Source organism: Seriola dumerili, unplaced genomic scaffold, assembly GCF_002260705.1.
Source record: "Seriola dumerili isolate Sdu_G_001 unplaced genomic scaffold, Sdu_1.0 BDQW01000138.1, whole genome shotgun sequence".
Taxonomy (NCBI): Eukaryota; Metazoa; Chordata; class Actinopteri; order Carangiformes; family Carangidae; genus Seriola; species Seriola dumerili.
Window position 1 is genome coordinate 13,479,861 of NW_019174393.1, and position 14,516 is coordinate 13,494,376.

Genomic DNA, 14,516 nt, shown 5'->3' on the forward strand with positions numbered 1-14,516 from the left:
ATTGCCAAGCAAAGCATAAAGAATTCACAGGAAAATGATGCAGCATGTGGTACAATGCAATTTTACTCTATCTCATTGATAGCAGCCTCACAGTTCATTTCAACTGTATCAGAGTTGTATAAGTTACTGCAGATGCAACCAGGACATTTCCTACTGCTGCTGCGTCACATTAAAAGCATTCACATGGCAAAACATGGGGTGGCTTTTGCATTTGCAATTATTTTTGACTTTTTTTTATTAAAACAACATGAGTTTTTTTGTTTGGCTACACTGAAGCAGTAGTAGCACTCACTGCACTTGATGTTACCACGGTAACCGTAAGTGGTTCCCAATCAACCATGATTAAATCATTAGGGATTATAACCTTAATGTGTGGGTCTGTCGTCTAACAAAAGACTTTCAGTAACTTTATTTGGAATGTTTGAATGGAGGAATGTCATTACATTATGATGATGTTCAGTCTGAGTAGCTAACAAGAGTCAATGTCTCCTTTAAGATTGAAACATCTCTCCACAAATACCCCGTGCACCAAGAAAACCTCTTCATTTGAATGCAATTGCCAAGTCAAGTAATAAATCCTCGTCAATCCTGACAGTCTGGTTCAATATCGTCTGTCTGCTCAGACTAACAACAGCTCACATCACACAACAGTCCCTTCGCTCTGGCAAAGGTCAGCTCAACAATAACTGGCCAGGAGCAGACATACCAGAGGCTTGTGGGTAGAAATACAGGGAGGCAGGGCATGGTGGTGTATGGCCTTTCCTGGTCTGACAAACAGCTCTGACGACCTTTTTGGTGAGTTCAGCTCAGAAATGCTAAGCAATCGGCTACCCTGAGAACCGGCGGCCATGTTAATGTGAGTGCGCAGGTGACAGGCCGGAATAATTGCATGCAATGAAAAATGTTGCCTTATTAGTGTCTCCAGCGGCTAATTGTGGTGCCAGAATGTGTTTCATTACCTTCCAGGGCCTGGCTCATGCATGCTTGGGTAATGAAGATCACTGTATGGGAACAGATTTCCATGGCAGAAGGGGGAGGGGGAACTTATAATGAAACAGCCACTTATAATGTAATAGCTGAAATGACCCGGGTGATTAGTTTCCTCCTCATATTAGCAATTAGCGCTTGTGTGTGTAAATGATGGCAGCATTTTCAGTCCTCATTTCATATGTTCATTTGGCAAAAGGCGACATTATTTCTTCACCTATTAACTTTTACATTCAATTCTTTTAAAACAGTGAATGTAAACGCACACAAACACGGACAGCACGAAACTGGCTTTGTTGCCATGATTGTTTATGTTAATATCACATTGTATTACAACTTGAAACTGGCTGTTGATCAGCACCAGCCAGCAACAGGTACGCAAATATTCTGCAAAGCAAACAGCAACTGAATGAGCAGCAGAGCAGTGGGAATTGGACAGCAACATGTGGGGCATTTGTTACTTAAATTAATTGTACCTGTGATGCGGGACAGAAACTAGCAATTATTTTCATTATCAATTAATCTGTCTTATTTTTATGATTTATCCTTTTTTTTTTCTTTTTTTTTTTTTAAACCAGCAGTACAAAACCCAAATACATACGATTTACAGTAATATATGTAAAACAGAGAAAAACAGGAAGTCCTTGTATTTTGAGTAAGGAAAACAGTTAATGCTTTCCAACTGAAGTTTCCATCAACAAGATGTTTTCTATAGCCAGGCGGATACTGGATATTTGAGGCCATTACTAATTGGTATTAAATCTGTCTTAATTGATCCCTTAGATTTCTTGTTTTTTCCATAAACTGTGGCAAATGATACCCACTGAGAGGGACACTTTACACTCAACAAAAACTACATATTGGATGACATATACACTGATACACTTATATCTGCAATATGAAGCTTTTCCAGAGCCACAGATGACAGTTTTCACAGTAGTACTGCCCATGACAGGTGCACAAAAGCAAGTGTGCCAACAAAAAAAAACAAGTGACTGGAAAGTGCAAGAGGACATGACGGATAGGATTCAAGGTAGATTCAGAAGCATCTGTCTTATTTATGTTCACTACTCAAAAATTACACATTCTATTTATTTTCATCAGAAAAAGTGGCAGCAGTTTGCTGTCATGAACTGAACCCTTTTCTCCACCAGGAGTCAAGCTGGTTTCTGTAACTGCTGCCATTGATTGTACCGAAAAAAAGAAGTTTGAAGAATGAGCCTACATCACAGGGGAAATAAGAGGGAAGAGAGCAGCCAGGATTGTTGCCTCTACAAAACCAGCCTTTGCTTAAGAACTGTTTTAGTATAAAAGGAAAAGTTAATGTGTTTTATGAGCTTTTGTCAATGGGGTGTCACGCACAGTGTAGCTGAAGATATTAGGGCTAAATTTTTCACCCTTCACAAGCTTTGTCAATGACTGATGGGCTTCATTCATGTCCAGGGAGAAAAGCATCTTCAGACTTTTTCCACTGCATCTGAGTTAAGTGTTTTCATATCAGCACCTCCTGTCAATCAGCTGACCCCCACGGGCAAAAAAAAAAAAAAAAGTTCCTAAAAATCACATTCAGGCTCTCTCCTAATTAGGAAAGAAATCACACTGCATCCAACATGCATTGCAAAATCATTATGGCAAATCCTAATTAGATGTAGACAGAAGTATTTGTGGTATTCTGCTTTAACTTTATCTCTTAGCTTTCCCCAGCTGTTTATCCAGCACTAATGCCCTCACACCTTCCTTCATTGTGGGATAAAAACCAAGAAATATTCATCATCTGCACATCCCTGATACCAGATACACAATGCTCACAATAGTATGGTAGGATTATATACACACACAATAAAAATCCCAATTACAGCAGTTTATCCAGAGAAGCATTAGAAATGACACTAAGAGGGGCTTTGTACGCAAACCTTGATTCAAATATTAATACCAAAGGGCTTCAGTTTGTAGAGGAAGTAAACACAGAGCTCTTCACGTCGGACAGGGATGTTTATCAGAGAATTAAGCTTCCCTTCTTATCCCAGAGGTTGACTGAGGAGGGATAACGGTCCTCCACGTATCACAGAGAAGAGCGCTTACTACTCTCAAAGGAGGCGGCAGCATGCAAGCGGACGAGCGCCATCAACGTGGCGCACAGCCTGCAAAGCCAGTTTTAACAGCCTTTTCCACAGAGGATGTGACTCATGAGTAACAGCAGCTGCTATAAATAATTTGGGGTGCATTGAATTCTGATCAAAAGGCGGCGTTGCATGTAAAAGCACGCACAGGGCGGAGGGAGGAACGTGCAAAGGGAGGGACGATTCAAAGGGGAGAAAGCAGAGAGTGAAAAATATTCATGTGGGGGAAGGAAGGAGCAGAAAGGGAATGTGCAAAGGTGTGTGTGTGTGTGTGGGGGGGGGGGGGGAAATAATTTAAATGTAACTCTGACATCAGTGTCTAATGAAGGCGACCTTACTGAGACTGAAAGCCTCCCGTGTGCTTTGTAGGTTTATCTCGGCTTCCTTTGGGCGTGCTGGGATATCATCCGCCTCTTATTTGTCAGTCAGATTGACTTTTCTTTTTATCACTTAATGGTACCCACACAAATCTAATAATAATCATAATGAGGATAATAATGAAGACAGCAAGTTGTCTGCCAGTCAGACGCATGCAGCTTGAGCAAGCGGCAGGACCATGCTGTGTAATCAGAAGCTCTGAGTAATTGCAAATATCAGGCCTGAGGCAGGAAGAGGCAGAGGGAGGACAGAGAGCAGCAAACCAAACCACTGTGAAAAGAGCAGGCTTTTAGACATATGGCACTTAAGCTGATTCTGACCTTTGAACTTTCTGATGGACAGCAAGTGCAGGGCAAGTGTTAAAGCAAAGATCAATAAAGTATCACATTATCATTAGTGCTGCCAGTGGTGTGAGATAATTCCACTGATTTCCAGTGAGAGCAACTTTGTTTTTTACCTCAGTGACAGTCTTAATGCAATGAAGTCTTTTTTTATAATGTAACTGAAAACTAGTTTCAGTGATATTTTACCTGCTTTCACATAAACAGGCTTTAACTCTCGCCTGTAGGATTCCTATATTGCAAAGACTAAAGGGAAAATTCTAAAACAAGCATCTATTAGTTTAATCATGACGACACACGTCTTACCAAGCCCCACTCCGACGATGAGCCTCCCCGTCAGCAGCACCTCTTTGCTGGGGGCGGTGCTCAGCACGATCCCCCCAACGGTGAAGAAGAAGCTGGCCAACAGTATGCACACTCTGCGCCCGAAGAGCCCGTTGAGGAAGCCGCCCAGCAGGGCAGACAGGGCAGCCGCGGCCACAGTACTTGATATGAGCACCTCCTGCCACAGGGCGCTCAGGTCCAGCTCCCTCTTCAGCAGGAGCATCGCCCCGGAGATCACCCCGGTGTCGTAGCCGAACAGGAAGCCACCCAGGGCGGAGAAGACGGCCAGGACATAGACGAAGCCGGGCGTGACATCCTGCTGGAACTGCTTGCGGGCAGCCCTCTCCAGGTCCCCAGTGGTGGAGGAGGAGGAGGAAGAGGCTGCTGGTGGTGGTGGTGGTGCTGCTGGGGCACCTGCGGCGGAAGCTCCGGCGGAGGCGCCCTGGCTGCTGATGCTGGCGCTGGACGGAGCCTTGATGAGACTCCGCTCTCCTCCGTCGTTCACTTTCTTCCACCGCTCGCCCATCAGGTTGCTCATACTCCGGAGGTTGTAGTCATGGTCGACCTGCTTCCGCGACATATGGGAAATACAACACAGGACAGGGCTGCTGAGTTGTATTTACTGCTTAAAAAGAAAGAAAAAAAAAAAGAAGAAAACCAAAATACACTCACCCACTTAACTAATTTACCCCCCCTCAGTCTGGAGTTACAGCCAAGTTGGTTGTCCAAACCCCACTCCCAAATATAACGCTGGCTGCTGAATAAAGTTGTTCTGCAGCCTTGTGTGTGTCAGTGTATCACATCCCTGTGGTCCTGATGAGAGAGTTGAAGAGGACTGGGGAGGAAAGGTAAGATAGGAGGAGTGTAGTGGACCAGTTCGTCACTACCAGCGTCGGCATGACGCAAAGAAGTATTGTTTTGGAAGCATGATGCTGGAGTGGAGAGAGTGGGTCATTTGTGATGAGAGATATAGTCTGCTACAATTCAATTTGGAAATTGCATATTTAAAAGAAAAACCATAGATTAATGAGCTCAGTAAAAACACGAACTCCCTATTGAAATATAGGGTAATTAGGATGTACATGTCTTCTGTTTACTGAGAGCTCATGATAATGATGCATGTAAGCTTTTTGCAAACTGACGAAATTTCATCAATTTTCTTAAAACAAATAATAGAATACTTAATGTAGATAACCTATTTATGAAATTAATATATATATTAATATATAAAAATATAAATACATATTTTTAATGATAAATTATAAACATTTCAAATAAGCATCATGTTTCACCTGAAATACTCCTACAACAGGCAGCTTCAGGTAAAATAGGGAAACGGCTGCCCTCTGCAGCACTGACTATAGTACTACAGGTCCATGTTTCTGTTGAGCAGAGGGAACTTTTCTAAACATACCAGTTGATCATCTCAAAGGAACTGAATCGACATAGTATGTTTCAGTGTTTTCTTTTAAACTATGAAAAGTTTGTCTTCAGATATTGAAACTTTTTGAATGCGAGATCCTTTCAGGTCCACTATAGAGTTTAATCTATAGTGAAAGGTATTGTCCACTTTATTCACATAGGCTAATTAATTCTGTGAAGTCAGACTGGTAGATCAACAAAAACAGGTGGACTGGAAAAGGATTTATAACTTTTGAAATTCTGATGTGGTCTTTGCAAAAAGGGCTGCAAGTATATAGTTAGATATCCCCAATATGTGCATTCATCTTATTTGTCCATTGATATTCAATCATTTTGATTAACCAAAACAATGGATATATATATATATATATATATCAAAAATATTGTGTCACAAAAAGGGCCAAAGATAATTCAGTTTACTATGTCACAGTAATCTGGAAACCATTGGAACTTGCAAAGAGGGTGAACCAACAGAACAGGAAACTGAAGCACGAGGGCACACAAGGAACAACACCCAGAGACACGGGATACCACTGCCGCTAGAACAGGCAACATGAACAGACCAAGGACAAACCAGACATGAACAGACAAAGGGGAGCACAGAGACTATATAGACACAAGGGAGGCCAAGGTGATTGAACACAGGTGAAACACATTAGGGCGGGGCAGACAATCACCACACAGAGAAACAGGACCAAGACAGGAAGTAAAAGACACACAAGGAAACCAACTACAAAATAAAACAGGAAGTGACAAAAGTCCAAACAAACTAACAAAAAGTGTCTGCCATGGCAAACCATGACACTCCCTAATGAACACCTTTATGATCAATACTGGGAGATATGTAACACAATAACTTAAATTACTTTCTTTATTTATCTAGAAATTGTTTGGCCCATTAAGTCTCAGAAAATAATGAAAAATACCCATCACGATTTCTAAAAGCCCAAACTGACATATTCTAATTGCTTGTATTTGCCAACCAACAGTCCAAAAACCAGAGACCTTTAGTTTAGAAGACAAAGAAAACTAGTAAATAGTCACATTTGAGAAGCTGAAACCATTAACTGGCTATTAAAAATTTGCCAATTTATTTGCTGTCATTCGACTAATTGATCTACTAACCATTTCGACTGCACGTAACAATATCAGTTTCGCTTTGCCAACACAATGCCAAAGAACGAATGGTTGTTGAGTGACATAAGACTAAAGGCGATACAGTTTAATGAATTATCTTTTTTAAGGCTGCGACTAATTATTATTTTCATAGTTGATTAATCTACTAATTGTTTCTTTTACAATAAATGTCTGTAAAATATCAGACAATGGTGAAAAATATCCATCACAATTTCTCAAACCACACTGTCTTCAAATTGTTTCTTTTGTTCAACCAATGCTCCACATCTTAAAATATTCACTTTACTAGCACATGGGAACCTTGGACTAAGCAATATATCGCATTTTCCCGAAAAACATCAAACACAATCAATGGATTATCAAAATATCATTGTTTAATCTCAAGATAACACCTCACTCTCCTTTCAAAGTTTAAGACTTCTAAAGCACAAAATGTATCAATGGTCCCATGAAAACCTTTGTCTGTCATGTTCACAACTCTCTTCACACACTCATTATCGCTGTCTACCTTCTCCATTATTCATTAAGCTTAAAACACAAAAAATAATCTCTGTAAATGTGCTGCTTGAAATGACATGGTTGTAAATGTATCCATAATGTGCATTCATGTATGGAGTGGATCAATATATGGACAGTGGTGTCACACAAAATGGAGAATGAGTATGGCCCGATAATGGCTCATGATTGAGCCCATTAGAGAAGGAGGGCAATAATGGGACAGTGTTCCACATATGGTGTGCATGCTTTTGTGGTGAAAACCTATAATGTTTCTCCCAGGGAAATTAACCTTGTGATTCCAGCTGATTTAGCCCTGCTAGTAGCACAACCTAAGGGTGGCGATGTTTGTCAGTCAGGCTGTCACTCTGTCCTGGCAACTGCTGGCCAGATAATCCCAAATTTGGTGTGAATCATAGCTAAACATTTGGCAACCCCTGACCTTTTCAACATCAGACCAACGTTTCCACATAATCATACCCAAGGAATATCAAAATTATATTGGCAGGTTTCCATAAAATTTGTTGATCAGATTCATGCTCCTCAAATGATGAAGCAAACTCTTTACACTTAAACAGTGTCACTTGATATCCCATTGCCGCATAACCTTTCATTGCTAGGAAATTTACTGAGCACATTTTATTTTTAAGATGATAAAAAAAATAGTATAGGCCTATTGGAGGAGGAGGTGCTGCTCTATGGCTTCATACACTTGCCCACGAAACACGAACAGATCTGTGACTGCCCCCTACTGGCTATCTCTGGTAGTAAACATGTTTCAACAGGTAAATTTACATCTGCCAATTTGAAAATTTACCCTATGCAACAATGTAGGGCAGACATCCCTATAGCAAGGACCCAGACTACAAACTAAAAATTATTGAGAATTATTAAATTCTGTTTATTTTTTATTTAGTTTTTAAAATAATATATTTTAATTATTGAAGGAATGTTTTAGGGAATAACTGGAAAATATATTTTTTCAGATTGTGTCATGAGTTTAAATAAAATAATACTTCCTTAAAGAAATACTTAAATTAATTAATTACTTAAATACTCAAATTGCCAGTCCCGTTTGGATTGGCAGCTGGTCTTGGTGTTGACGTATGAAGCTGGTTGCGTTCTCAATCCGCCATTTCACTCTGAGACCCTTGGAGGGGAAACACTGAAAAACTTTCACTCGACGATTTCTGGAAAAGGCAAGAAGACAACAACGATTAAAGGAGCCACGCGCACGACAGTTGACCTCTGTCACCTTTTTATCTTGGAAAATGTGAGAATATGAGGAGTTTAATATAATTTAAACCACTTTTTTCAAACCGTTTTTTTTCGATGCCTCGAATGTTCGAGACATCGATGTAAAACATTCAGTATTAAAGTCTTTGGTTCAGACTTGTTTAATTAACAAAATATTGCAAATTGCACGTTTGCATACAGCCTCAATTACTCGTTTAAGATAAAGTAGTTCCCACTTTGAGTTTTTCTCAAGTCATACTCCACATTAATTGCTCTATTTACCAGTAAAGTGATCCCTTTTTTGTTATTGGTGTTTCAGTACTGTCAAGTTTAACGTGATATTACAGCAATAAATACTTAAGTACATAAATTATAAACGCAGATTGAAAGGATTAACCAGTTTGTTCAGTGTTCACTCAAATATGGTTGTGTTGGTTTAAGCATAAGCAGAGTCCCATCCTAAACTATATATTAATGGTTACAGATGGGTGTTGTGCCACCTCACCTCCACGGCCATAACTACTGGAGAGAGCCCAGCACCCACACCGACAGGGTAAAGCACCTTTCTTTTGCTATCTTGGGATGCAGACAGTGAAAGTGTGTCCAGTTACATTTGTTTTGAGTTTGCAGTTATCTGACATATTATTTGGAAAATTGTGTTTAGTGTTATGTAGTGTTTTTATACCTGTTTTTTTGAAATGACTATAAATGTGAATGCCCATAACCTCAGCGATTACAGCAGCTACGTATATATTATCAATTGTTAATGTAGGATTGAAATAAAATCAACACTCACAACCACATGTGGCAGAGAACTGTCATGTTTGCGATGCTGGGACAAAGATGACATGACAAGTAACAGTGTACAACAGGTGGAAAACTTTAATGTAGAAACATTATAAAATATATAATGTAAATAATTATAAAAACTAATGAAAATGTACCTGGGAAGATCTAAAGTCTTAAAGGATTTGTTTAACTATGGTGCCCCAGTGGCCTCTTGATTTCAAGTCTGATTTTAATTATGAACAAATGGTCACACTAGAGAATAAAAAAAAATCGATCTTTCCTTGTTTCTATACATAAAATAGTTTATTTGCATTTGGCCTGAAGGGCATCAGCTGTAGTGTTACTGTGGAAGTCAGGGGAGATCTGAGATAGTAGAAATGCCTCCAACCTCCATCCCTCTGGTTGAGGCTCTGCTGATCTGTGAGGCCTCGATGTGGGAGGATTAGATGTAAGTGTGAAGCATCCTCTGCTGGAGACATGGTGGGAGGCAGATCGTCTCTGTGTCCCATCCTGAAAGAATACAGAGAACAACAGCTCCTGCCAGGAAGTCTACATCCATGAAGACTGAAGTCTCCGTGGAAGTGTATCTCAGCTCTCTGCCCTCCACCTCGTTCAGCAGAGAGATGATGTAAAGGTTTTCTTCATCATCATCAATGATCCCAGGGAGGATGATAAAGGACCATCCCGTTTGTTGTCCTGCAGCCCAAGCATTACACAGGACAAGACATCTGCCCACAGGAGATTCAGCTGCTTCCCCTCACATCCTGTTGGGAGCAGCGGTAACATCTGTCTTCAGTTTCTCTGGTTGCATGTGCTGCAGACAGCTGACCCACTGATTGTTTGTCTTCTTGCAGGTCTTAATGTGCGCCCGGCTGACGACGTATCGTTCCGCACCTCGGTCCGTGCGATCAGTCCGGTCCGTGCGATCAGTCCGGTCCGCTGGCGTTCAGAGACCGGTGGGTGCGGTTGTATGATGAGAGCTGTGGATAGAAGTGTGGAGTGGAGGTGTGTGCTGGAGCGTTACATGTCTGTTTACCTTTATTACTGCTGTCAGTGGGGGGTTTGTAGAGTGGGCTGTAGCAGCTCACTGTTGGGCCGAGGTGGTAACTCTGACACACCTTGTGATCAAGTGAGTCAGTATCTGAAGTCCTAAACTGAATCCAGTCATTAAACACTGGATGTGCTATGTCCTGTATGTAATAGATTTCATTTTTATGATGTAACAGAAGTGGTCTATGATTGATAATGTGGTCCACCTCCTCCATAACACACTGGGAAACCCTGCAGCTCTTGAATGTCCACCAAGTGGCTCTGAATATTTTAGTAAGTTATGTTGGGATGTGCGGCAGTGGACTACCCACAAATGATTTAAATTTAGACTGTTTATTTCTTCTATACTCACTAAATGTCAGTTCCTACCAGTATATATTATGGAGTTGTAGTATTCCTGTAATAATGGTTTGTATAGTAATCATTAAGTAACTACTGTGACCAGTGTTCACACTTTGATGGCGCTGTTTTAAAGCAGAGCAGCGTTACACCCAGGTCAGTAACAGAAGCCATTTTGGATGAAATGCAGTGATGCATTCAGTGAGACAGGACACACAGACTTAATCCACTGATGTTACAGCAGCAGTCTGAGAGTCTGACCTGGTCCTTCACTTCCTCCCTCTGTGCATCTGTTTAACAGGCTGCCGAGAGCAGGAAGAGGAAGAGAAAGCAGGAGAGCAGCTCCGGAGCCCTCCAGGATCCTGCAGAGAGAAGACTCCGTCAGACTGCTGCTGCCCTGTCGGACCAGAGCCTCAGCCCCTGGACTGGAAGATGTCCAGCTGGAGGTGAGTACTCCAAATGTATACACAAGTGTTAGTTTTCACCTGCCTCCTGTTTTTCTATCGGTCAGAACCGCTCTTATTTGAGGTCAGTGGTCACCACACACATTTCTCCCGCTCTGCTGCATCAGTCTAAAGGGTGTAGCTGAACCAGTCTGACCTTCCTTCTCCTCCTCTCTCTGTGTCTCTGAAATGTTCAGGAACGAGCAGCAGGAGAAGGGGAGCAGGAGCCCGGAGTCCTCCAGGAGCCTCCGGAGACAAGGCTCTTTCAGACTGCTGCTGCTTCGTCAGACCAGATCCCTGTGGATGACGATGATGTTCATGGCCTGGTTAAATGACTGTCCGTACAGCCTGGAGATGTGACCAGTGAGATGCAGAGCTCCATGGCTGGACCAGCCAGTAGTTGAAACAGTAACACACACACACACACAATTTTTATTAGTTGATAAGTTTCCTTTTTTTTTTTCTTTTTTCTTTTTTTAATATTTTGCTTGGTAGAGAAATGTTTCATTTCCTCCTTTAACCCTTTTCTTTCTTTTCAGTTTTTTAAGAATGTTTTTTAATTCTGTATGCCTCCTTGTTCTCTTAACTCCTTAATTTCTTCTTGGAAAAGTTTTAAGTCTTTTATTTATTCTTGCTCTGTAGATAGGTTTAAACTCTTTGCTTTCTCATTAGTTGGTTAAGTTTCCTTCTTTAAAAAAAAAAAAGAAAAAAGAATTAGTTGGTAGATAATTCTTTCATTTCCCATTACTTTGTAGATACATTTGAACTCGATCAATTTCTGCACTAAATTGATATTTTCAATGAATTATGTGAGTTATAAGTTATGTGAGTGGGTGTTTCATTGAATCCTGCCACTAGAGGTCAGGAGTGCACAGTTTCAAAGTGCTCTGATGATGTTAGTTTACTGTATGAATCTCACAGCCACTACTTAAGCAACCAAACTTTCATATCTCCTGAGGCTGAAACCAGTGGATCTCACTTTCAGTTTGCTGTGTATTCCCTGAAAATTCTGTCATGGGTTCACAAGTGTAGAACACATAAATAAATAAATGTAACATTTGAGAATAAAACAGTTGTTAAGTCTTAACATTGTAATATAAGAAGTAGGAAACATAAATGTTGAGGGAACATTGTCAAACAGTTTGGGTTAGGGAGGGTTAGACCCTCCCAAAGACCTATAATATTATATGCCATTATAGAAAGAGGATTATGGAGGAAGTCAGCCATCATCAGTTTTATTATTTACACCTGTACTTTTTCTTCTGTGACATGTCAAAGCTTATTTTGTAATACAGGCCTAATGAATGAGACTTGGATGTGCTAAGCCCCACCCCCCCAAAGGCCACTATTCATTTTGTTTTTTTGATAGTCTATATAATATTCTATATGTTTGTTTGTCGTGTTGAATTTTATCATTTCATACATGATGACTAAAAGTGAGGGTGATATTAGAAGTACACATAGCAGCATACTCACAGCATAAACTGTTCAGATGTGTTTCTTTATTGATCTGCTGTAAGGCAACAGCTCCCATTGTGCGACAGATTGATTTAGCCTCTGTATTTTTTGCAGCCAGATATAAGTGATAAAGAGAGGCACACCTGAAAAAAATCCAGAGTAGAAATAACAAATCCTGGTGCATTGTCAGATTGCCAAACCGCAGGTTGCAGCAGCCAGTGGAGTCACAAGGGCAGGTCTACACTGTGTTTTTTCTTTTTTATTGGGTTGTTTATGACATTAGAACAGGATCATTTCTTCCTTTTAACCAGGACTCCACAATCTGATGTAACTTGTGAAATCGAACACATCACCACCAGGACCATTCCAAGGAAATATCAAAATGAGTGTCAGGGCAGCTGATTTACAGCATTACAGGGTGAAAGTACATAAGGAAGCCCCGGTTTGTGAGGAGCATAAAAGCAATTAATGTTATTAGGTCAACCTGTGTTTTTTCTTCTAATTGGGTAAGTCAGTTCTGTAAAGCTTTTTAGCCCATTTCAGCTCATTGTTTTGATTTTAGAGCACTTTAATACTAAGGTTTTACAGCACAGTTATCCCTGATAAACCTTCAGTATGCTTCCTGTCCAGCACAAAATGGTGGACAATTTTTGCAACTAGCTAGCAGGTGAAAGAAAATTTAACAGCCAGCAGCAAATAACCCAAATATTTTTGTAAGGAATTTGCCAAAGCAGAGCAAAAACGAGAGTGAATATTGTACTTACTTGCTCCATGTCTGCTGATTGTGTAAGTAGACATTAGTTAGTTAGTCAGTCAGTTAGTTTTGAAGGAACAAAATGTCAGGGCTGTTGAGTCAGTTTTTTTTTGGAGCTCCCCTGTCTCCTAGTAACCAAAAAATATCAATCTAGCATGAAGACATTAAAGTGTAATAGGTTTTGCAATGTTCAAAATGGTAAAATGGCTCTCTCCATCCTAAAATCAAAGTATGTTAAAAATGAAATGGGTTACCAGCATTAACTCACTGAGCCTTATCACCTAACTCTGCAGTTTCACAGAGATTTTAGCCCCTTTTAGCTCATTGTTTAAATCTCTTTAACTCTTACTAACTCCATCTCCAGCTGCAGCAGGCAGCTGTTTACACAAACAAACCTCTGATAAACCCAGTGTGCTACCCGACCAGCAGCCAACAGAAGGCTGACAAAGTTGGCATCAAGTTGTTGAAGAAATACGAACAGCTAGCAGGAAAAGGACTCAGTTTTTGTTTTTGTTTGTTTTTCCAGGAGTTGGTGGAGACCAAACCGGTGTTAAAAGGTGAGTGAATATTATAAACATGTATTTGCCAGTGCCCAGAAACATGACCACAAAGGAATGATAATCGGCTCCATGCCTGCTGGAGGAGTAAGAACACACTTGTTTGCTAACAATACCAGCATTGGACAGATTTGATACACATGTAACCACTTAAAACACCACTTCAATTTGAATTTAGTTTTGTCTTAAAGCAGTACCAAGTTTCTACAGTTATAGTTACATGATATGCAGTGAATGTACTCTTTACTACACACACTAAGAATTTTATTCGGAAAGTGTCTTGACTGACAGGTGGTGAGTTAGGAGATCTCAGGTTCAATGTAGCCAGCTGGTGTGTTGACTATTGCCACTTAATCCTTTTACCACCTCACTGATTTAAGCTCATTTGGCTCAGTTGTCAGCTCAGAATAAAATATTTGCATAAAATGAAATCAAAACAGCTGCAGGACGTATTTAAGTCATCTCACATGTCCCCCTTACTCAAAAATAACTAACTACATCCTGGTTCATGCACCCTGAGCATTTACCAAGCCTCATTAATTATTGCTCAATTCACCTCTCTTTACCTGCAAGACATTGTCTGATTCACCAGTGTTTGCCAAAAGTAAGCATCCCTCTTTCTCAATACAGGACTTAATATTTTAGCCATTAGGGGTGAGGTTGGTGACACTTGACATATTGCCTTT

At 40.4% G+C, this 14,516-nt stretch overlaps 1 protein-coding gene across 1 annotated transcript in view; it reads right to left on the reverse strand.

Moving 5' to 3' along the window:
- Positions 1 to 4,937, reverse strand: part of slc2a13 (solute carrier family 2 member 13) — a 69,623-nt gene extending 64,686 nt beyond the window's left edge. The window contains exon 1 of the mRNA XM_022749562.1: positions 4,133 to 4,937. Within this exon, the coding sequence (XP_022605283.1) occupies positions 4,133 to 4,730 (598 nt within the window). The 5' untranslated portion in view covers positions 4,731 to 4,937. The remainder of the gene's footprint in view (positions 1 to 4,132) is intronic.
- Between the last annotated feature and the right edge of the window lie 9,579 nt (positions 4,938 to 14,516).